The sequence below is a fragment of the Aplidium turbinatum genome, chromosome 7 (assembly GCF_918807975.1).
Source record: "Aplidium turbinatum chromosome 7, kaAplTurb1.1, whole genome shotgun sequence".
Taxonomy (NCBI): Eukaryota; Metazoa; Chordata; class Ascidiacea; order Aplousobranchia; family Polyclinidae; genus Aplidium; species Aplidium turbinatum.
In genome coordinates, this window is record NC_137478.1 from 3619151 (window position 1) to 3641745 (window position 22595).

The 22595-nt window shown below is 36.4% G+C and overlaps 2 protein-coding genes across 2 annotated transcripts; both read right to left on the minus strand.

The window, feature by feature from the left end:
- Positions 1-153: 153 nt before the first annotated feature.
- On the minus strand, positions 154-6162 carry LOC145774166 (60S ribosome subunit biogenesis protein NIP7 homolog). Its single transcript, XM_082585338.1, has 4 exons — positions 6062-6162; positions 5608-5833; positions 1003-1143; positions 154-659 (listed from the first exon to the last, which is right to left on the minus strand). The coding sequence occupies exons 1-4, from the start codon at positions 6115-6117 to the stop codon at positions 540-542; spliced, it is 543 nt and encodes a 180-aa protein (XP_082441464.1). The 5' UTR covers positions 6118-6162; the 3' UTR covers positions 154-539.
- A 4375-nt stretch (positions 6163-10537) lies between these two features.
- LOC145774891 (uncharacterized) lies at positions 10538-14074 on the minus strand. Its single transcript, XM_082586222.1, has 5 exons — positions 13826-14074; positions 13000-13226; positions 12346-12410; positions 11417-11571; positions 10538-10854 (listed from the first exon to the last, which is right to left on the minus strand). Exons 1-5 carry the CDS (start codon positions 14057-14059, stop codon positions 10663-10665), a joined length of 873 nt encoding a protein of 290 aa, XP_082442348.1. The 5' UTR covers positions 14060-14074; the 3' UTR covers positions 10538-10662.
- Positions 14075-22595: the final 8521 nt, after the last annotated feature.

The following is a 22595-nucleotide window of genomic DNA, read 5'->3' on the forward strand; positions in this document are numbered from 1 at the left end:
CTGATCAATAGGGTAGGCACTTTACCATTTATTACTTTGAACTTTGTTTGGTAATTACAGAAGAAAAAATAGCAATAGCAGTGGTGGGAATCAAACTAACGTCAATGAATTGACTACCATCGCCCTAACCCTCTGCGCCAAGTCAGCCGATGACTTAATATAGCTAGGATTTGCATTTTTTCTTTGTTTTTCCGAAGTTTCAACATAACGGGATGCACCGTTGCAGCATCTAAATGCAGTCGATATGTTTACGATATTGTTTGCTCTGTGCGTTTAAATAAACACACATTCCAACAATTCTAGTTTTATTTTCATTTCACAGCGAGCCACACCGAAATAACAGTTCCAAAAGCAGATTAATTGACTTTTAGTCACAAGCCTTGTGTCCAAGTAAAAGAAATGATGGCAGATTTTACATTTGAGGTTTACGCGCAAACAACCTGCACCCTCACAGTCCTGCAGTTGCAACGCGTGAAAAATGCTGAGCTTAGCACAGCTTTTCGAAGGATGACGTGGATTTGCTGAGTCATCGCATCGGGTCACGTGAGTGACTCCTCGTTTCTAATGTACTCCCCAACGTCGGCCTGATGGAAGGCCACGATGGCCATCGGGTCGGCTTTACGGCATTCTGCGGTCGATTTGGCCGCCACTCCAAAACCCTAAAAGTAAAGAATGTGGTGAAATCAGTTTTATAGGTTTATAAGTAAAATGAGCGAAGAAACTAGAGATCCTTAGCACAACAAAAAAACATTTCTCTGGAGTCATTGTAAACATCCAACCCAGGTCTCTCTGAAGCAGAGCTACCTTGACGATGCACACAGTTTCATTACCGACTTTGACCAAATTGTTGAAATATCACATGACGCCATTTACTTGGTTTTCATAAGGACGTTTCGCGGCAACCATGCACAGCGCAATATACAGTTTCATACACTTTCCACCAAGGGCGCCATTTCATATTTAAACACTGAACTGCCCAGACTTGATCTCCAAAGTACTTACCAATGGCGTGTCGCTCATGGAATAAATAACCACCCCTTGATACTTCGGGGTGCTGTCTGTTATTCTTCCTAATCCAGACTTGAAAACATGATTTCCATAAAGGAATGTCTGCTCGGCGCTTGGCTTCACCCAAATCTTGTACTGAAATTAAATGTGCAGCATTTACTTGTCATGCTTATGATGCCGTGTCATGTCATGCTTATGATGATGCCTCAGGCTTTTCGTTAAACTGATACAATTTTAAAAAACACTTTGTTTACTCATAAACTTCAGACCTAATTTATAAACGCCCTGCATGTTATTAAACCATTTATTCACCATGTATTATATATGTTTGGATTTAAGATAGCATACACTTAAAGATTTCATGAAAAACTACCTACTATGAGTTTCAAAGAATTTACTTGTAAAATTTGGGAGCAAGTCTTTTAGGCGCAGACAGTTAAGCGCCGATCAAATAGGCGCGCACACTGTGGCGTCAGGATATTTAGGTGCGGAGCACTGTGGCGCCCGTTCAGTGAGGTGCTATTCCTAGTAAAGTCTGCAGATTGTATCATCTTGGCAGGTAAGGCAATTCTTGCGAGTAAGTGGGAGACAACGCTCTACTACATGAATACATTTCTATAGGGCATATGAACGCTGGCTACAAGTTGCAAGCATAATGGTGCGACTTGGCTTGTTATTAAACCTAGTTGGGGTTTTGAAGGAAAACTAAGTTACTCCTCACTCAAGCCTACCAGGCTACCACCCACTTGAACATAGGCTACGGTATATTTTTATTGATATTTAGTCTAGTTATTATTTGACTTAACTAAAAGTGAACTCAGTCATGTTCAGAAACTTAAATAATTTATTGATAAAGCTTTCGCCGACGCAAACCTGGACTAAAAACAAATAAATGCCGAACACGCGCATTAAAAGAACAATATCTTTTTCTGTTCAATATAACATTTTGTGTGAAAAGCATTGCCGGATAAAGCAGCTTCACTCACTGAAGCCATGACTAACAACAAATAAATGCACGCTAGGGTGCATCATCTCCCCCTTATTTTTTAAATCAAAGTTGTGCCATTGATAAATGGTGTCCATTTTAGGTCAGATTCAGCCAAAAAAATTATGGGGGTTGTGGGACCCCCCCTACCACCACCTCCGCAACCCCCCAAATCCGCTTCACTAAAATCGCAATAACTCAAAAACCAAACAAGATAGACAAATGGTGTTTGGTATCAACATCATCGCAACTACTTGATTTAATTCAAATCTGCCAAAAAATTTGCAATTTTATGTGAATTTTAATTTTCGATTTTGTGACAGGGTTTGTACGTTCATGTGTAATACGAAACATATGAAAATCAATCTTCATGTTGACTTTTCCAGTCGCTTGTAGATATCTGGCTGGTTAAATTTAAGACTGCTCAAAAGTATTCCAGTCATTCTCAATAAATTTCGAGTTTGAAATGGTCCCATCAGAGAATATTCCATGCTCATCATCATCAACTGATGGTGCAAGCTCTGAGGATGATGTGCCCAGCTGTAGCACAGCACCAGAGGTTCACAGGAGAAAGTTAAAAACTGGTGCACTGCTTGAGGTGCCTTATGATATCCTGTCAAGAAAGTCAGTTGTTAAAACTATGACAAGGTGCGGTATTTCTCCAGCATCTGCTTCAGCTTTTCTACAGAGCATCATAATGGAATCAACATACACTGGGAAAGAAGAATTGACTGGCACACAGTTACTATCAAAATTTACACTGTCATATGCTTCTTGTGATCGATACAAACGAAAAACAAATGTTAACATAGCGGAAACCATCAAGGAAAATTGGACACCACCCTTGTTGTATAACATACATTGGGATTCTAAACTCATTCCAGAATTTAACAACAAATACAAAAAGGTTGAAGTTATGCCTATTTTAGTATCAGAAGGTCATCAAACAAAACTTCTTGGTGTGCCATCCTTCAGCCCCAAAGTTGGGCAGTACGCTGGTAGCATTATCAGTGACTTCGCTTGTGACTTGTTACGTGAATGGAAGTGCTCTATGGATGGGACCATAAGTATGGTGTTTGACACTACATCTACAAACACTGGTCTGTGGTCAGGAGGTTGTGTGGAACTGCAAGACCGGTTAAGCAAACCACTGTTATGGTGTGCCTGCAGAAAGCACATTGGCGAACTTATTGCTGGCAGTGTTTTTGATGCACTGCAAATTGAAACATCCAAGTCTCCAGAGATCACAATATTTAAAAACTTTCGAAGTTTCTTTAGCCATGTTTCTCAAGATAATTTATCTTTTCCTCCTTATTTCAGTGAAGCCGAGTACATTTCAACCAGTGGAATGGATTTCCTAAATAAACAAAGAAAAGATGCTATAGACCTTGCTACTCAACTGCTGACAAAAAATGATAGCAGTGATATCCCTAGGGCGGACTATGAAGAGCTTTTACAACTACTTCTTTTTAGTTTTCAAGCACCCCTCCCACACAAGCCATTCAAGTTAAAAAAACCAGGTGCAATTCATAAAGCTCGATGGATGGCTAAAGTGATTTATGCAATAAAGCTTTCATTGCTATCTATGGAGGCGGAAAAAGTGATGGATCCAAATAATGCCAGAAAATGCTTGATTTTACAACCCAAGGACACCAAAAAGCTGAAAAGATATGCAATGTTTCTTTTGTATGTGTACATTCCTTGGTGGTTTCGTTGTGGTTCTGCAATATCTGCTCCACAGGCTGACCTAGCAATGATAAAAACATTGCATCAATACAAACAGATTGATGCAATAGCAGCGTCAAGTACATTAAAAAAGCTCCATTTACATTTGTGGTATTTGACTGAAGAGATGGTCCCACTTTCCCTGTTTGATGACCACGTTAAGGATGAAGAGAAATGGGAAATTGCTCAAGCTCTGTTAAAAGTAAAGGAATCAGCTCCATCAGTCTCTCAAAAGAGACAAGGTAATGGAAAGCCAACATTTCCAATGCTGGTTGATGAAAAATCTTCCCTGGCAGACTTGATAGAAGATTCATGGTACTTTTTAAACTGTTAAAGTTGGAAACAGATTTTTTTAAAAGAGATGTTAAAGAGTGGCCAAAAGATGAACAATATTTAAGTGGAAGAAAAAAATTAGCATTAATTACTGTTGTTAATGACTGCTCAGAGAGAGGAGTTAAGTTGGCCACAGACTTCCAACCATCAGCTAAAATACCAAAACACTTTGAGAATACACTTCAAGTGGTGGAGAAAAGCAGATCCAATAGGCCAAACTTAAGGAAAAAGCCGCTCACATAAGATATGGTAGATTTATCAATTGTCTTACCAAGTGAGCAATACATCATTATTCATTACATTATATACTGATATGGTTTCTACCATTCATTTTTGTACACTTTTTTATTCCAAGAGAATCTCCTGATAAGCAAGCACGCACATGTATTCCTCACATTGTACTAAGACAGAAACGTGTTTTTGATGTGTTGATACATTTCACTCTATCAGTGTGTGTTGTGTATGTGTATCTGTTCAATGGGAAACTGGGTATGGCAGCAAATAACAGCAGGCTTGCTTTACACCAAGATGGAAATAATGCAAATACTTGTACGACAACATTAAAATAATACAAATTGGCTATGAACTAACTTTATTAGGCCAGTTATCACAAAATCAAATATTTTATAGCAAATGATATTTCAAAAATTAATTGATTTTCAAATATTTTTGTATTATGCATGAACATACAAACCCTGTCACAAAATCAAAAATTAAAATTCACATCAAACTGCAAATTTTTTGGCAGATTTGAATTAAATCAAGTAGTTGCGATGATGTTGATACCAAACACCATTTGTCTATCTTGTTTGGTTTTTGAGTTATTGCGATTTTAGTGAAGCGGATTTGGGGGGTTGCGGAGGTGGTGGTAGGGGGGGTCCCACAACCCCCATAATTTTTTTGGCTGAATCTGACCTAAAATGGACACCATTTATCAATGGCACAACTTTGATTTAAAAAATAAGGGGGAGATGATGCACCCTAAGCGCGCATTAACAAAACAACATATTTTTCTGTTCAATATAACATTTTGCGTGAAAAGCATTGCCCTACCTGCCAAGCTGATACAATCTGCACACTTTACTAGGAATAGCACCTAAATTAACGGGCGCCACAGTGCTCCGCATCTAAATATCCTGACGCCACAGTCTGCGCACCTATTTGACCGGCGCCTAACTGTCTGCGCCTAAAATTTGATACATTTATAATATTTAATCAACTTTTAATATGTTTCATCAACACACAACATACTGTAGTTTAAACTACCTACGTAGTTGAATGAGTTTCGCTTTTAGCAGCATGATCGTTGCTTACTTCACAGTGTAGATTCAAACGATCTGTTATAGCCTGATGCTGCAGGTTCTTTTTGGCAATATCAAATTACACTAGCTTTCGGAACACAGTTCCCTAGTCATGTGCTATGACGAATGGTGTTGAAGTCAGTGAGTGGTTCTTTAAAGTGGGTCTTTGGTTTAGCTTGAGGCTGCCGGCTGTTGAGTTTCTGTGCTGTTAGGCGTTATTGCTGTGAAGTTTTGTTGGATCAGTAAAGTACCTACCTTGGCATAAGGGGCGAGATAATCCAGGGCTGTAATATGGAGCCGGAACTTTCGTGTTTTAGTGAACTTTCCGAAACAAACACCAAAACAAATTAAGTTCTCTCGACTAGCATTGGCAGCTCGGCGCATGATTTCTTCAGAAACATAATATATCCTGTCCTTGTGGAGGCGAAAGCAATATGTCCCATCTGGTCGGTCAATCAGAAGTTTCAAATTCTCCCCAATGCTGTAAAGTGCATATAAAATAGTTAAACATAACAAGCACTGAAAGATTAAATTTGATTATTTACAGCAATTTTCGCATGAAGATTCTTGAAACTTACACTTCATCATGTTATAATAACTTAACACACTGACAAGTACCACACTTATAATATTTTGCTTATTATCACAAAATTATGAGAGTAAAATACTAGACACAAAGTACCATATTGCAAACACTAAAGGCACTTACTATTTTGATAACTTTTCAAACATCAGCTTAGTTTCTTCTTCAGTTAATGGACGCATATTCAACTTAGAAATATACTGATATGTACCGTACTACTGTTTCCTATAAAATGCAATGATTTACTGATATTCAATTTAATGACCTTTATTTCAAAAATTTCAACTGTTTTATTTGAAGAATTATTCTGGCAATTTGATCAACTTCTGGCAATAATGCTCAGCATCAAACTCAGAGGACCGGTATGCCTTTTTGGGCTGGTATAACCTCCAAACTGAGCGACATGCAACACAGTGATAGTACCATTAAATTGTTAAGCACAATGAATGAGCAATAAACTATTTAACTTTTTGATTGACACATCCATGAACACTGCATGATGAACCAGTTATAAAGCATTCACTGCTCCATGAATACGGTAGCATCTAGCTTTATGATAACTTGATAAGGTATGTAGCCTTGTTACACTGTTGGTTCATTCCTGTCGATAGACTACCCCTGATTTAGTTGGGGTGCAACCTAGTTCGTACCCTGAACAGTTCGTACCCTCACTCCCTCAGTTCATACCCTGAAAAGATCGAGAGAAAAAATTTAAAAAAGCCAAAGTTGCTGATTGCAGTTTTAGTTTTCAAGGACTTCGACGATTTCTTTTCAAGGACATCTGAAAATCGTTGTTAACTTGAACAGTTACTCTTTTTTTTATTAGAAAGATATTTCCATACTCGTAAACGTGTTATATTTTGGTAGTCTTGTTGTGTGTATTAAAATTACAATATGGCATTTTGTGATTGCTGTTTTAATTCCAAAATGCATTCAAACACTACTGTCATTTTGGCGGAATGATTTTGCACGATCCACCCATAAATCCCTGGATCCACCTAATAAAATGACTTGCAAAGAACGAGCGGCAAATAATGCAATGACAGCAACAATATGTGGACCCTGATAAAAGAACTTTTTTTGACATATTTATTTTTATGCCTCTTGAAAGTTAGGATGCCATTTTTAATTTTTTTTTTATAAAAAACAGAGTTTTTCTAAAAATGTAATTTGAAAACCAAAAAACAAGTCAAATAGTTAGCATAAAAATATAAAACTTACATAAATTGTGATGACATTATTGATAAATAAACTGTTAATTTTTTTCTGCCAAACTATTCTCGATTGCAAAATATTTACAAATCGCAAATCGACCCTATTTGTATAGATAGAAACTATATATACAAGTCAAAATATCACGTTACGAGAGCAACAACCTATTCTAAAAGCTGTCTTGATTATCAGCTTTTGTATTACTGAGCTGGTAAACCAGTGGAAGTCTTTTTGTATTTATGAAGTTTTTCAGTTCAGTATGTTTAGAAAAAGACCAGCAAAAGTGATCATTCACTGGCTAAACTAACAGGTATGACAGAGTTGCCAGGCGTGATGTGGCCGCTTTGCCCACTCAGGTTGGTATTTTTGAAAAATGTGAAAACCTTACTCCGTCAATCTCGAGAACCGGCCTTGCGTCAGTAATTCAAAGCCTCAAGAAGTATACAAAACTGCCAGTGATGATCTAGGGCTAGGCTATCAGAGGTTGTCAATTTGAGGATAAAAATTCAAACCAACCAAGCCTATGTGTTGGTTTCATATCATTCCTCCACGACATGGATCGTCACGTTGTCGACTTGTGGAGGCTTGCGTGCATTGATGATTTCTGTCAGGCGCGGTCAAGACAGAGTCAACCATGTTGGAACGGCTTTGGATGAGATGCCAGACTAAAAACGATCCAAACCAGAAGCTGTAAATGTGCAACCAAAACAATTCCATGCTAGATCGGACGTAGCATAAAAACGCCCCCGCTCTTAGTGAACAACAAAAAAGCCCGTCAGGTTGGAAAAATAAACTAAGTTCTCACTAACTCCATCGATTGGATAACAATACCCAAATCTTATCACTCAATGTTGAAGGGATATCTATGGCTAAATGTAAATTCCTTTTAAAAAATTTTCCCATCAACAAGTCGCCTATAACTCATTTCAGAAAATAGTCCAATCTGGCAACTTTGTCGCAAAATTACATGCTCGTTTTCTATATAAGTTGTAACCCAATTACGGTACCGCCATGCGATGCTTCAGTGACAACTCATGTTTTTTATCATTGCTGAGCAAGTGAATAACTAGGCTATAGACATAGAAAAATAAATTGAATACCAACATAGTCGATGCTGAATCGCCACATGTTGGATGGTGACGGACAGTGGCGTAGCCAAAGGTGGGTTTTGGGGGTTTCAACCCCCCTTTTGAGAAAAACTAAATTGAGAAAACTAAATCCTCTTTGAATTTACGAAGCAGATCTGCCGTATATAAACGCCCTTGCTATTATATCCGAACTGCGTATATGTGGTATCGATGTCTTTTCAATTCTTGCCAAAAAGTGCTGTAAGTGCCTTGCCATTTTGCCCGCAGTCAACGCTTCCAAACAGTAATATTTTACTCCGCATTCTGGCTACTCTTTCAGTTACAACTTGCACCAATAAAAGATCTTTTTCTGCTCTTCGAAGACTTAAAACTTATTTAAGAAATTCAACCTCTGAAAACCGATGAAATGATTTGGCTTTGCTTAATCTGTATAGAAAATTGGTACCAACTGTTGAGGATGTCATTAACAAGATGTGTGAAAAGGTTCGTCGACTTCCTTTTTCTCTTTAGTTTCATCAGTAGGCTATCAATGATTTTTTGCATTTTTCTTGCTTGTGTTGATCAATTTTTCATAGCTGGTTGCTGTAGGCATGATTTTACTAATTTGACATGTTAAAGCAATTATGGTGCTATATCTTTTAAAATGAGTAAGAACTTGTGTGTCATATGCTTTATAATTTGAATGACCTTTCATATAGCCTACATGTAGCAAGGTGTGACCGCTCTACAACTGTTCAGTATCCATAGTCTGCAGCTAACTTGTGCAGTCCGTGGAAACACCGCAATATCCACAGCTGTGAAAAATTGCACTGACCTTTTATATAGCTGATTCCAGTGATTCGTCATACAAAACTTGAATATATCAGAAATAAAGTAACTTCATTGTCTCAAAGCTTTTTGTCTGACACTCATCAAGTAGCCTATGTATGACGTCTATGACGTTACATTTTCTAAACTTTGGGTTAACTTTAAAGCATAAAAGTTAGTGACTTTACTGATTTACCGGAATAGGGTAAGATCGTTTTTTAGATCAACCAAAGAGGAGAAAATTGATAAATAATAAAACTGTAATAATCTCGCAAAAAGCAATCAACCTATGTCTCTAAAACAAAGCTTGCCTAATTTTAAACTAAATTAAAGGAGCGAGTTTTGCCAATATCAAACATTCAAATATCTCAGCCAGGAATTAACAACAAGAAAACATAGAAACTTGGCTTTATTTCCGAAAAATGCCAAAGGAAACATGATTTTATCCTTTTGCTATGCCACCGAGCAGCACCATTTTACAGGAATATTCATACCCACAGTTTTGTTGAAAATGATCTGAGAATGCACCAAATTCAAAGTAATTTTTCAAAATTTTCTGGAGGAGGCCCTCCAGACCCCCCGCCGCTTAATGTCGTCTTCGGCGAATACGCCGTCGGGCCGGCCCTCAAATCCATCCCCTTTCAAAATTCCTGACTACGCTACATAGGCCTACTAGTGACGGAACTAGCCTACTGCATTTTTGAGTAGAGAACTTGTCAGTAGCTTGTAACGTTCACTTCAATTCTGATACAAAATGTCTATTTATTTTTATTTCTCTTTTTTCTAAATTTATAAAAAAAATTATTAAGGTGTTGCGACCGTGCCATATTTTAAACTGATTGTCCTGCTTTGGTATTATGCACGTTATAACGTCCGCGTTTTATCGCTTCTACCTTTTTCTAGACCTCTGCTATGTTTGTCATAGGCTAGGTTATTGCCTATTGTTTTTTTCGTTGTGGCGGTCAGAAATAAAAACAAAACTGAACTGAGTACTGACTATTCTCTAAGTTTGTTATTCGCTTGCAACTTTGCAAACGCAGTCTTGAAGCATATTGATGCTAATTGAAAAAAATATTGCGTAGGCTACTGGAAAATTTGTTTAGAGGGAACATTGACCTTTACACGGTCCCTTTAGCCTACAGTAAAACAGAGGTAGGGCAAAATAAATTTTGGGTTAAAATATTGCTTTTTTATGTGCTTGTTTGTGTATCAAAAACAATGCATCCCTGTCTGGCAATCCTGCATCATAAGATATAGGCTACGTTTTCGTTACACTTCTTTTCCTAGAACAAAATCTTAGTTATGCTGCTACTTACACTACTAGGGCAACTATTTTGCAATCCTGCAGAATAAGTAGCTTACGCTAGAAGATTTGGCTGAAAAAGTTGGCTTACGAGCTAGAAAAGTTGGGCTTTTTCTGGAAAAGTGCTTTGAAAAACTTTGCTATCGCTTGGTGCCTCAACACATCAAACAACAATCGGACAATTCCAGAAGTGAAAATAACAATTTAATACAGTAAAAGAAAGTTAGGAAGTGAATCCAATCGCCAGAGCAAGTGGGGATTGGTTTATTCTTATACAAAGAATTTATTTCTGTAAGTTCGAACAGTTTCACATCGATTTAGAAATTTCTTCGTGCGATACTGTACGGTTGCCTATTTTGCTCCGTTAAATTCGCTTTGAATCGAACGAATGAATCTTTTTGCATAAGTTGAAATATCTCAACTTGCGCAACATCGAAAATGTGTTGGAGAGACAGTTCGTTTCTTGAATCTTCATTTATTTGCTTCTTCACTCTGTAGCTCAAGTTGACCTTTAATGTAAAACGAAATATTTGTATATTGACATTGGCAATTGAAACCTACCCAATTTTATTTTTCTTTGTTGGAATGCAACATTATTATTATAATGATGATGTTTAAAATAGAGTAGGCCTAGACCTAGAGAAAAAATTAACAAAGTGAAAAGGTGGTCCCAAAATACGTGTTGTACATGATTACCACATGCTAACTGAGATTGTAGTAGACCAAAACGAAGATGTTGCATTTATTGATGAATGCACTTAATCATTTAATTGATGCATAAATCTACATTTTGCATTTCTACTGTTTTGAGCTAAGACAATTTATTTGCACTAAAGTTATTAAGGCCCCGATGGAACGAAAATAAAAGACGCCATAGGCCACTCGAATTTTTTTTCGTTCGATCGGGACTTAGTGGCTTTACAAATCCCAACATTTTTATAATTCTACTAAAATTATTGCAGATTGTAAATGTGTTGCATTTTCTATTCTTCCAAATCTAGGCCTTTTTGAGCATCAGCAAATTGCATATCGTCGACAAGTTTTAATCCGATAAAATGCTCCTGGTCTTACCTCTTTTGAGGCTTCTTCCCCTACGTAGGTGGCTGCAATCCTTGCCGCTTCTTCCATCCGAGGATTGTTTTTGAAGTGTTCAACATCAAACCAAAAATCAAGATTTTCTTCACTCCGTTCTATCGTCAGAAATTCGCGGAAATGTTTAACAGATTCTGTGTACAAGTGGACGATTGAACACTCTATTGACATGGCACATTGTTTTTTCAAATATCATCATGTCTGATTGTTGAAAGGTCAGAATACATGCAGACATATCATTGTATTTAATGGTATAGTTTATACACATGAAACAAAACATGTCACCTTTTAAGTCAGATTACTGACCAACATTTCAACTCTATTTACTACGAACTGGCATTTCAAAAAAGCTGAAAAATTGCGCTTTTTATTATGCCTTGGTGTTCAATGTAATGAAGAGCTCGAAATGCTGACTTTCATAAGTTGCAAAAGCGGCACAAATTGTGATGTAATAACTTTATAGGACCAGACAAAACTACTACGACCTAACCATTACTAATAATACTTAAACAATGCCTATTAATGATGCGTGTAATACAATAACAATGATTGTGGAAGATGAACAATGGGTTGCTGGAGCGCACGCAACCGCGTCGTTAAGTGGGCAGATGACATTTCGTTTATTAAATTTTGTTTGCGAAAATAACTTATCAATTTAATGAGTCTTTTTTTGGGGCAAATCAATCAATCATTTAGCATATGATTGCAATTTATTGACGTTGCTACAGGAAATTAGAGATCTAATCCACTTGGGAGTGTAGGTAATTATGGGATTGCCTGCCGCCCTAAACAATGTGCGAGCACGTTAAATCTGCACGTCTGGTCTGCGGCATTTCGTGATGTTTTCTTTTCCATCAATCGAACACATTACTGTGACGTAACAAGTTGCTTTGTGACGTCAAGCTTACCTTTGCAACGCAGTATATTCGTAAGGGAGCAGGGAATATTGTCATGGGCGGGCACGAATGAAGATCTGGAAACAAAAACACTGTTCATGAAAAGAAGCAAAGTCTTCATTTCAACTTTTTTCACAACGTTATAAAATACTTTGGGAGCACTAACAAAAAAGAAGGTTGTAAACATGGTACGATGCAGATTGTGTAAAAGAAGTAGGCTATGACTTTCTCCGAAGAAAAACAGATTAATATGTTTAATTCAAATTCATAATAATTAATAATTAAATTAATAATAAAAACAATAGAATTGTTTCTGAAAAGAAGCATCGGCTAAAGTTCAACTTATATCGCGACACCACAATATACTATGAAAACCGTAATAAAAAGATTTAAACTATATTTGATACTCCACAAATTTTGTAAAGAAATATATAACTTTCTACTTAGGATAACTAATCAATATGATTTTGCTAAACTTTAATGTACGATACTTTCATTTTTATGTTTTTACGTCAAAGCCAAAAAATAGCCCATCAAACATGTTAAGAGTGCTGAGATTTCACAACTCAAACTCACAAAATTTCAAAAATTTTCCTATTGCAACGAATTGCTATCCCAGACAGCAAAATCTCTTACTTGGGTATATCTCAAGGCTAACGAACTTACTTTTCTAAAAGATGCATCTTTGCTTTTTCATCTGCGCATTTTGATTGCAAACACAAAGAAAATCTTCGTTTTGAAACTGATGGATTGTTGTTTCTTGCACTGTTCGATGAGATTGCGGCCTTTTTTGAAAGTCTAAATTTTTTCAAACTATTTTTCCATCTCAAAATTTTGTGATATATCTTCGATCCAGAATGGCTGTGGGATTTACCTCTTGGCTGTTGTTTTGTCTGTTTCAAAATAATTTTAAATCAATTTTCTATTAAAGCATCCAAGGTTTTTTCCACCTTTTACCGTTCAATGACGTGCTGGTATATTGATTATTGTAGCTGGTGCTGTTTTTGTTCCGGACACGGTAGTGACGAAACAGCATATTATGATACATGATGCTTTTTAATGTTGTACACTGCTGACAGTTTTAACAAAGCAAACGGCACTACACGGCCGGCTCAGATAGCAAATCAGTCGTTTTTTACATTTATTCAACGTCTAAAAACGTTTCAAATTAAAAGTTCACTACGTTAAACTTATTTCACACTTCCTTTAATCTAGCAGCCGCCTAAAATTATAGTGTAATCTGCATCAAGTCTTCGCTCAACCCAATGAAGCTTTAGCTCACACTACAAACCGAATTTGAAGGCAGGCAATTTGAATTCGCCTAATAGAAACACATCTTTAAAAACTTGTTAGGTAGCCTACAGCACGTAGGCTATAGAAATACCAGAGCTGTGTTTACATGTGACAAAAGTGGCAGAAAAAATTAAAATTTACATCTCCGCATGTTTGAAATAGACAAAATCAAATATTCCAAAGTCAAAAAAAAACTTACTTCATACGTCATAGCGTGCAGTGGTTCGTTGTCGTGGTTACGGCAACTTTTCGCATGGCATCTCTTTGGAATGCTTTTGTAGCAAACGTTTGTAGACTGATGGAGTGAAATCCTCGATAGATGATGCAAAATTCCATGTCGATGAAAGTAACTTGGAGTTTCATCAAGATTTAAACGTTTGTCAAAACTTTCTACTTCAAGAATAGCAATTTTATGATCAAAATTATTTGGCATTTTGAAAGATTTTTGTTTAGTCATACCAACAAATAAAAACCTGAACAAATACAACAGATCTGAATAAAGCTGATATTAGGTTTTACCTTCGACTGCTGAGTCGGTATCACAAAATCTGATTCACTTAACTGACAAGTGAAAATATAACTGTCTGAAGTTTTTTTTTAATTGGATTTTATTACCTTATTTTTAAATCAAAACGAAAAATCTAAATCTAAATATATAGTCGACATGATATTTTTATCGGTAACATAGTCAGTCCTTTTTAGGAAGTTTATCAATTTAAGATATTTTTAGCAACAAATCGGGCGCGGGAAAAGTAAGTGCGATAAATTGTGACGCATATGTCAGGCTGGGCAGAACAAATCGAGTGTCATTCACGCCTATGACCTGTCCGCAGTTTTGAACTACTTAGTGCTTACACTACCTCACACGCTCACGGCAAGCAAAGGTAGCAAATATCATTTCTTTACATTGATTCAACTTCTGCAGACGTTGAATCAATGTAAAAAATGACTGATTTTCTGTCTGGGAATGTAATCTGCATTGTTCTTCGCTGGGTGACTTTTTCTGGCAGCTGGCGCTGGTAAATTTTTGCAGCCGGGCTTGTCTTTATCTGATTAGCCTATAGATTTGCAAAAGATGCTTCGATTGCAACATAATCAAGTTTTTGTCTGGTCACAATCAAACATACAGTGGTGCAATAAAGACAATATTGTCCTACAGATATCGCCACGATGCTGATGCAGATTTGGAGAGCCATCAAGCGCTTTTTGACTTCTAACTTTGTACGCAATCGAAAAAAGTTGGCCAATCACTTTCGAAAGCAGCAAAATATGTTTCTAGAAAATTCTTTCAACGTTGTCTCTGGTAGCCTCTACAAAATTATCATAACTTTTATTTAATGTCTCAGTACTTATCACTGTGAAAACTAAATCTAATGTTCTCCAATGCTTCGTTTTTTTCCAAGAATTCTTAAGCTTTGGAAGTTTAGTATTATCATGAACTTGTTATTTTTAGAATTATTAAACTATTGTTAAATTATTATTTTCAGAACGTATATTAATATAAACCTAAAATAGTGGAGCATGAAAATTAACAACGAAAACTATTAACGTGAAGAAAGGAGTATTCTTCCTGGCTAACAGCACAAGGCTGAGTACTCACTAGTACAGCGAGATTAATGAAACCAAACAAACAATTGCAAAACTAATTACATTACTTGGCAAGTAACATTAAAAAAACAAATACAAAAACAACAGTTTTAATTTAACGCACGTTGAATAACTTGACATGGATGTTAAGTTACGGAAAGTGAAAACATTTGACCAGAAAAACATAACTCTCCTGATACAATTGATTGCAGTTCATATTTATGATGATTGCGAACACATAATGGTATGAGCCCATTGCAGCACACTTCACTTCACTTTGTAACTTTCATGTAAACTTTCTGCACAAATCCACTTCTAATTGAAGAGTTTAAAGTACAATGGAACCTCATTACAACGGGGCTAGTGCTTCTATAAACTGCCAACGGCTAAACATGGTCACTATATATCAGGATAGGATCTATCATAAATATCGCTGACAGGGGGTACATTGTACGTTGGATCCGGGATTATTTTAGGGGTTGGAATTCTTTTATATATCATATAGAACAAAAACACGTAGCCTATTCGTTGGAGTCCTATTATCTTTCTTTAGAAATGTATTGCTTTGGGGACTTCTAATATCTAGCCCAAATTATCCTTTCAGGGATCATGTCTATCATCGCTTGCTTTAGGTTGCTTACCTTCTTCACCACGAAATATAAATATTTAAATCGTTTAAAATTTACTTAAAAGCCTTTAATTCATTATGCTTCATCAAAATTTGTGTTTTTTATAAGTCTGCATATGACACCAAGGTTTTGTCGTAGCTTTGTCACTAAATAAACAAACCTGGCGGTTACATAACCTTTTGCGCTGGTCGAGTGGTTCTCTAATGAGTTGATATATTCCACTTTGGACATACGTCACAAAGGTTTGCTGAATGCTAAGAAGGTTTAAAATGCCAGAGCTTCCTCCTCAGCATCTCTTCAGATATTTCATACGACAGTTTATTTTCTGTGCAAAGGTGTGATTTTCTAATTGTCACGAAGAAATTAATTCCACCGTTTTTTACATTGATTCAACATCTGCAGACGTTGAATCAATGTAATTAGCGAGTGATTTGCTGTCTGGTAATGAGTTACGATTGCAGACATTCTTTTCGTTTTCTACTCTCATTGCAAAATCAAATCAATCGACACCTTTTAATATAGGCTACGTTAGGCTTGTTTTCATCAATCCCCTTCAGATTTTGCGACTCTTTGAACTAACCTCTGTAAACCTGTTTTAAGGAAGAACATTCTGAAGATATCTTATCACCATCCATGTCAGGTGCGTTGACTAATTGCCATTCTTTCCTCATTGTCGTTTAAATGTTTATTTGAAGAAAAATGATGAAAATTCACTATTTAATCTTTTACCTCTTTGTGGTCTTGCCCCATTGCTTCACAACTTTTATTAAAATTACTTTTTAACTGCAATTCTACTCATCAACTGAAACAAACTGCAATACACTACTAAAGCTGCTTTTACTCCTAATGGTAGTAAAAACAGAGAGAGAATAGCTGCTTTTACTCTTTTAAGTCTAGGTAGTAAAAACTCCTATTTAAAATCTTTCTGGTAACAGCTGCTCAAACAAAATAAACTGACAGAGCTTCTTAGCACTTAAGGTTTCATCCAATGACCTACCAGCAGCGTATACGGCACTTATAGACAAGTAACCTATATTGTGAACTATCGATTCCTGGTAAAAATGTCACCAGTATAAATGACACAGGTAAAAGAGTAACAAAGTAACGTTAATAGGAAATATTAGAATGCAGCAGATCAACATATTATGGTGCATCTCTCTTTCATGTATCTTAAGCTAACTTTTTCTCACCTCTTCCTAATAATGAACACTGAATAAGTAGAATATACGTGTAATGTTTTTTAATGCGGTACATTTCATGTCCAATCAAGAATTGGCGGTCGGCTGCATAACCGATTGGTGAAAGTCCCGCTACCTCGATACAAAGGTCATCGGTTCGACACCGCTCATAAACAAGCTGCCATGTCTTTAGCAGGTAGTATTTTAACATGCGTGAAGGGGAACATGACTTTCTTGTCTCCTGTTCCTTTGATATAAATCTTCAATCATTGGCGTAAACCCTGATAAGACAAAAAATAAATCTCGGAGTGTCTAAGATAAAAACATTGAATTTTTAGTGCTTACAACCGGCACGTATTCTTCAACTAATTTTTTTTGTTAACTTAATTCTCACCTCACCTTGAAGCACGTAGTATGTGAAAGTTACCTTCTATCAGAGCAATGGTCTTGCGTAGGCTACCTGAGCAGCACTGTCTTGTTTGAGTTAGTTACTATCTCGAAATGCACTAATATAAAAACACAATTATCGCAACTTCTCTAAAAACTACAATAATTTGTTTCGAATTATATTTCGTGTACAAATTTTTTAGGGTGTAGCCTAAAAGTCAATGCTCAAATGCCTCTCAACTACACAATAAAGCATCCACAGAAATTGTATCTTCATGCAGGTAATCCCAAAACTTTTGCGTCTATTTGTTGTCTTTTAAACGTTGAATCAGTCTGTAGATGTGCGCTTTTGTCCTTCAAGTGTAGACTACAATCTGTCTTATACTAAATGAAATGTTCAATTACAAAATTCTGCACTAACTGAAATTACTGCTGAATTTGGTCATCCCAAAAAAATGATTGGAAACGCTTTCACCCTCTTTATAAAAATATTTCATTTCTTGGAGTGAAACCCCTATAAGAAATATTTTGTTTCTAGAACTGACGTCTTAAGCAAAGGTCAGCATGACATTTTAAATTTGGGTCAATTTAATAATTTTGTTTTGTCGCGTCTTGCAGAACAATTGAAAGAAGCAAAAAAATCTTATCACGATTTTAAAAAATATTGGCAAGGTATGTAATCTTCATCATGAAAATGAAATTTTTGTTCTCAACTTTGTTTTTGCTTAAATGATGAACATGTCTGGCTCGTGCGCCGGATAACCGTCTGAATCGATCAGCTAACCATGATAGGTTGTGGTGATTGATGTGAGGTTTATTACCAGACTTCAAAAGCTTCTTGACCAACTTTAGTTCACGACCATTTTGCATACAGGTCCTCGGCTACTGGCGAAGGTCACGAAGAGGCTAATTAAGCCAATTCACGACACAGACTTTCATCTTCTGTTATCTTACCCTACCCAAAGATTAAACTGAGCTCAACATTGCTTTTGTATAACGTTTTATTTAGCCTAAGCTTGAAAAGTGGTGAGTAGCAACTCTATGCTAATGAAACTGCCAAACTGGCTGTTTTGGTGGATTTTTGTTAATGAAGTTAACGCAAGACACGATTCTTTTCAATGCAGTTTAAGTGATAGACTGATGATCTACTTACAACACTTGTGTTCATTTGTTTGATTCAGACGACGTACCACTTTGTAGTTTTGCAGTGAATGCAACCTACAAACAGTTACATTCGGTTCATTTACTGTTTTTTTCTTGGTTTCTATGTTTGTTCAATGCTATCTCTACTGTGGCATTTGAAGCACACAATTATCACATTATGATAAAAAGCAACTTACAGTAGGTTGTAAATAAGTACATTTGTTAATTCTATTTGTGATTGTAATCGAAGCTACGTAATTAGTAAGTAATCGTACTTCTCCATTGGACAAGGGGGCAAGGTTCACAGTGAATTGCTTTGAAATGTGAAGGTACCAAATCGTTATCATGGTTACAGAATAAGCAAGCAGCCTACTTGTAATCGATAGCCCTAAAATAGAAAGCATCTTTAATCGTAAGCAATCAAAGTAACCCGCAACAGAGATGTAAAGAAGTAATCGTAGTCGATTATACACTTACTGTAATCATTTTATCCCTGTGCGCATGCACATTAGGTTGTGATGTGTTCGTTTCAGCAGATGCTATTCTTTTTGTCTCGTTTTTTGTCTGTTTTCATGTTCAGGGAAATGTAATACCATGGCGATGTTGGGTTTTACTACATCAAACAATTAAGGGACCTTTGAATTTGCAACTTTATCTACGGTCGTTTCCAGCTTCCTAATGATGCAAAACTTTATCAAAAGTTTCTCTTCAACTAAACATTGATTACATAACGTTGTCTCAAATTGTTGCAATCTTTTATTAGCCACCAGCTTTTATGCACTCGTGTACTTTTGCTTTCGTGCCAATCTTGCTCAATCGTCGCGTCCCAGACAGTTGCGAAGTGTTACTTGGCGCCGCATTTCAGTTCTGACTTTGTGACAAAAGGTGTCGCAGCACCGTGTCAGTGTAAATATGACGTGTCACATGACACAATTACGTAAATGAGGTGCCAAACGTGAGTACTTTGCAGATGATAGGTTTACAACAGCATAAAGGTGACGATATTAGCAAATAAAATACTTTCGTCTGGTGGATAATGTACGAAAGCAAACCTTATATGTCAACATAATCAATAAGAGAACTAAAAGATTGCTTAGTTTCATCTGTTGGCCTATTGTATCGTCGTCTAAAATTATAAAAGTTACACGAAAAGCCTAAAATGCAAATAGCCTACATAGAAAATATGTTTGAAAATTTATTAACCAAGCTGCCCCTTTAGAGAACAGATCTCATTTAGAACTTTATGGCTTTCTAATCCACAAAATAAAAGATTGGGGAGTTTGAAACTTGAACGTATTGCAAACGCATAAAAATCTACCATTAAGTTACAGAAAGAATTTCGTGTCTGCAAATTCTTTCTGACCTTATTTTTAGACCTTATTTTTTTACAGCCCAAAATCGACTACATCAAAAGGGTGCTGGAGAACAGTCAGTTTTTAGTGTCGTCATCTAAGACACTTATCACACTGGCAACTAAAATAAGCTGCAATGTCGGCTTTAGTAGCCAAGTTTAAATTTCAATGAAGACACTGGTCAGCTGCATAGCCGAGTGGTGAACGCCCTGGTGTGACACGCAAAAGGGCGCCGGATCGACACCGCTCCACTACAGTTGTGTCTTTGACAAGACACTTAAAGGTGTGCCTAAAGATGGACACAAAGATTGGCTTCCTTCTCTTCTCATCCACCAAATATAAATTTTATGCGAAACTAAACTACAGACATAATCCTGGTCTTAAACTTTAACAACTAGCTTGTGTAAGCGTCGATCGACAAAATGAAGATGCCTACTCCTTTTTGTATAGTATGATGACGCTTCTGCTTCGTTTAGTGAACGTTTGGCGACACGATCTTTGATGATGTGATCTGCGGTTAGTACTTCAGCGCCACACCCACATTAAAAAGATACCATCCTCTTTTGGGGCAAGGTTAGGAGGAAAGGTCCGACTTCTGTAAGCTGTGAATGGAACTGAAGCATAATTAAAACACAAAGAAATTCAAAATATGTTTCTAGCTTCATTAAATGAAATGTTAACCACGTCAATCATCAGCAGTCGTAGTTTAATTGTTCAACACACGCGTTGTCGCAAAAAACATTGGATAAGTTATGTTTGTTTAGTTCATTTATTTCAAGTCTATTGTAAAGTCAAACCGAGTGACTTGTTTCTGATTTGTGGGTTGCCTTTGCAGCCGATTTTAACTTTCATGCAGTATTACTAACTCTTGCGGAAATACAAATTAATCATTTCTTACACATGGTGGCGCCCTCACACAATGGTTACACAAAATTTCAGCGCTGAAATTTTTGGGGTAACAGTAACACTAAAGGATAGATTTCAACAGGACATTCCTTTTATATGTAAAACACAAATTTCACCAAAGATTAGAAAACAAATAAATGAGGATGGTTGTTCAAGCCTCGTTTTATGATCGTCGGTTCATTTCCTTACATCGACTTTTGCTGTTTCATGTTGCAAATCTAAGTTTTGACACACACACTTACTGCACTACTGCTTTGAGCAACAATTCAGTTTGATCTGATCGTGTTAATGATCATCATAATGGAAACATAGTTTTCCCGGGGGGTAAAACGGGTTTCAAGACATTGCAATTTTTCTATATCAAAACTTTTACCACTTAACCGTGTTACAACTTCATTGAAGCGGTGATCTGATAATGAAATTTTCTACGGTTTGAGAAAAAGTTTTCTCTGCCTATAAAACGTTGAATGGTAGTTTAATTAATTATTTCTGAAAGTTCCTTGGTTTCATATTATCTGAATTATCTTTGTTTGTTAGAGATTGTGGTTAGATTTCTCTGTTTGGTTTTCATTACCAGATGTAACCTACTTGCAAAACAAAGCAACAAAACGGATTTACTATTATTTTAGTTAGGGACACAAGCAAGAACAATTAGTGATTTTAAATTTTTCAATGCTGCTCTGTGCTTTTGAAAAAATAAAAACCAGGCTTAGTTACAAACCAGTTCTGAAAAATACCGAATGACTGTAACAGAAAGTGGAAAGAAGAAAACAAATTAAATAAAAATTGCACAACAGAAAGGCCAGCCGCATCCATACATTGCCTGTGAGACTGATTTGCTGGATGTGCAGAACTTCAAGGAATTTTGTTTGAAATTTAAACCTTTCTCTGAATATGAATTTCAATTGCTCAATTGAATCGTTGTTGTGGCACTCGGTATGAAAGGTGATGTGCTGCAGTGGCGTTTTTGCTCGCAAGAAGTGCTTCTAGAGTCCTAGTCCACAAATGTCTGGTTGACATTCCGTCACAGATGTAGTAGGCTGCGTATGGTTCATTTGATCATTTCACGCAAATAACTAAACTTATTGTTAGTAATATACAACAGAAAAGAGCAAAGAAAGTTGGCAACTTTAGTTGGAAATATCGGCCAACTTTAAAGAATTTTTTTAGATACAATAAATAAGGTAGGCCTACGACATTTTTTTTTATAAGTGCAGGTAAATTTTTGAAAATCTTATGCAGTCTTTTCATGGCAAATAGTAGACTGCATTCATAAAATATGCAAATTCAGTTTTTGCAGGTGTACCTTGTTTTTTCTTAGTCATCATTTTATTACAAAAGGCCACTGGCTAAGTAAAGCATAATATTTCAATACATTTGTTCAATCATGTAGGCTACAATGGAACAACAGATCATTCGAATATTGACCAAGTACAATAATTGAAGAGTAAACTCAGCTGCAAAGCACTTAAGCTTATCATTGGCTACTGACGGTACAAAATTTACAATGGAATAAGAATAACAAATAGTATCAGCACAAAACTAACGCTTTGAAGGTTTCGAATTATTTGAAAGTCGAATCCGATAGTTTCATTCTCTATTGTCTCGTAGCTTATTTAAGCCAGCTTCTTGGTGTTTTAAAGCGATCTATTCAGGGCGCTTTTCCTTTAAACAAATACACTTTACTTCGGTAAACATTGCCGTGAAAAGTTGTTAAGCTGGTAACGGATTCTATTTGCCGCTTGTTGATATACAATGTTGAGGCAGCTACTCTTGGGCGGTTGAGG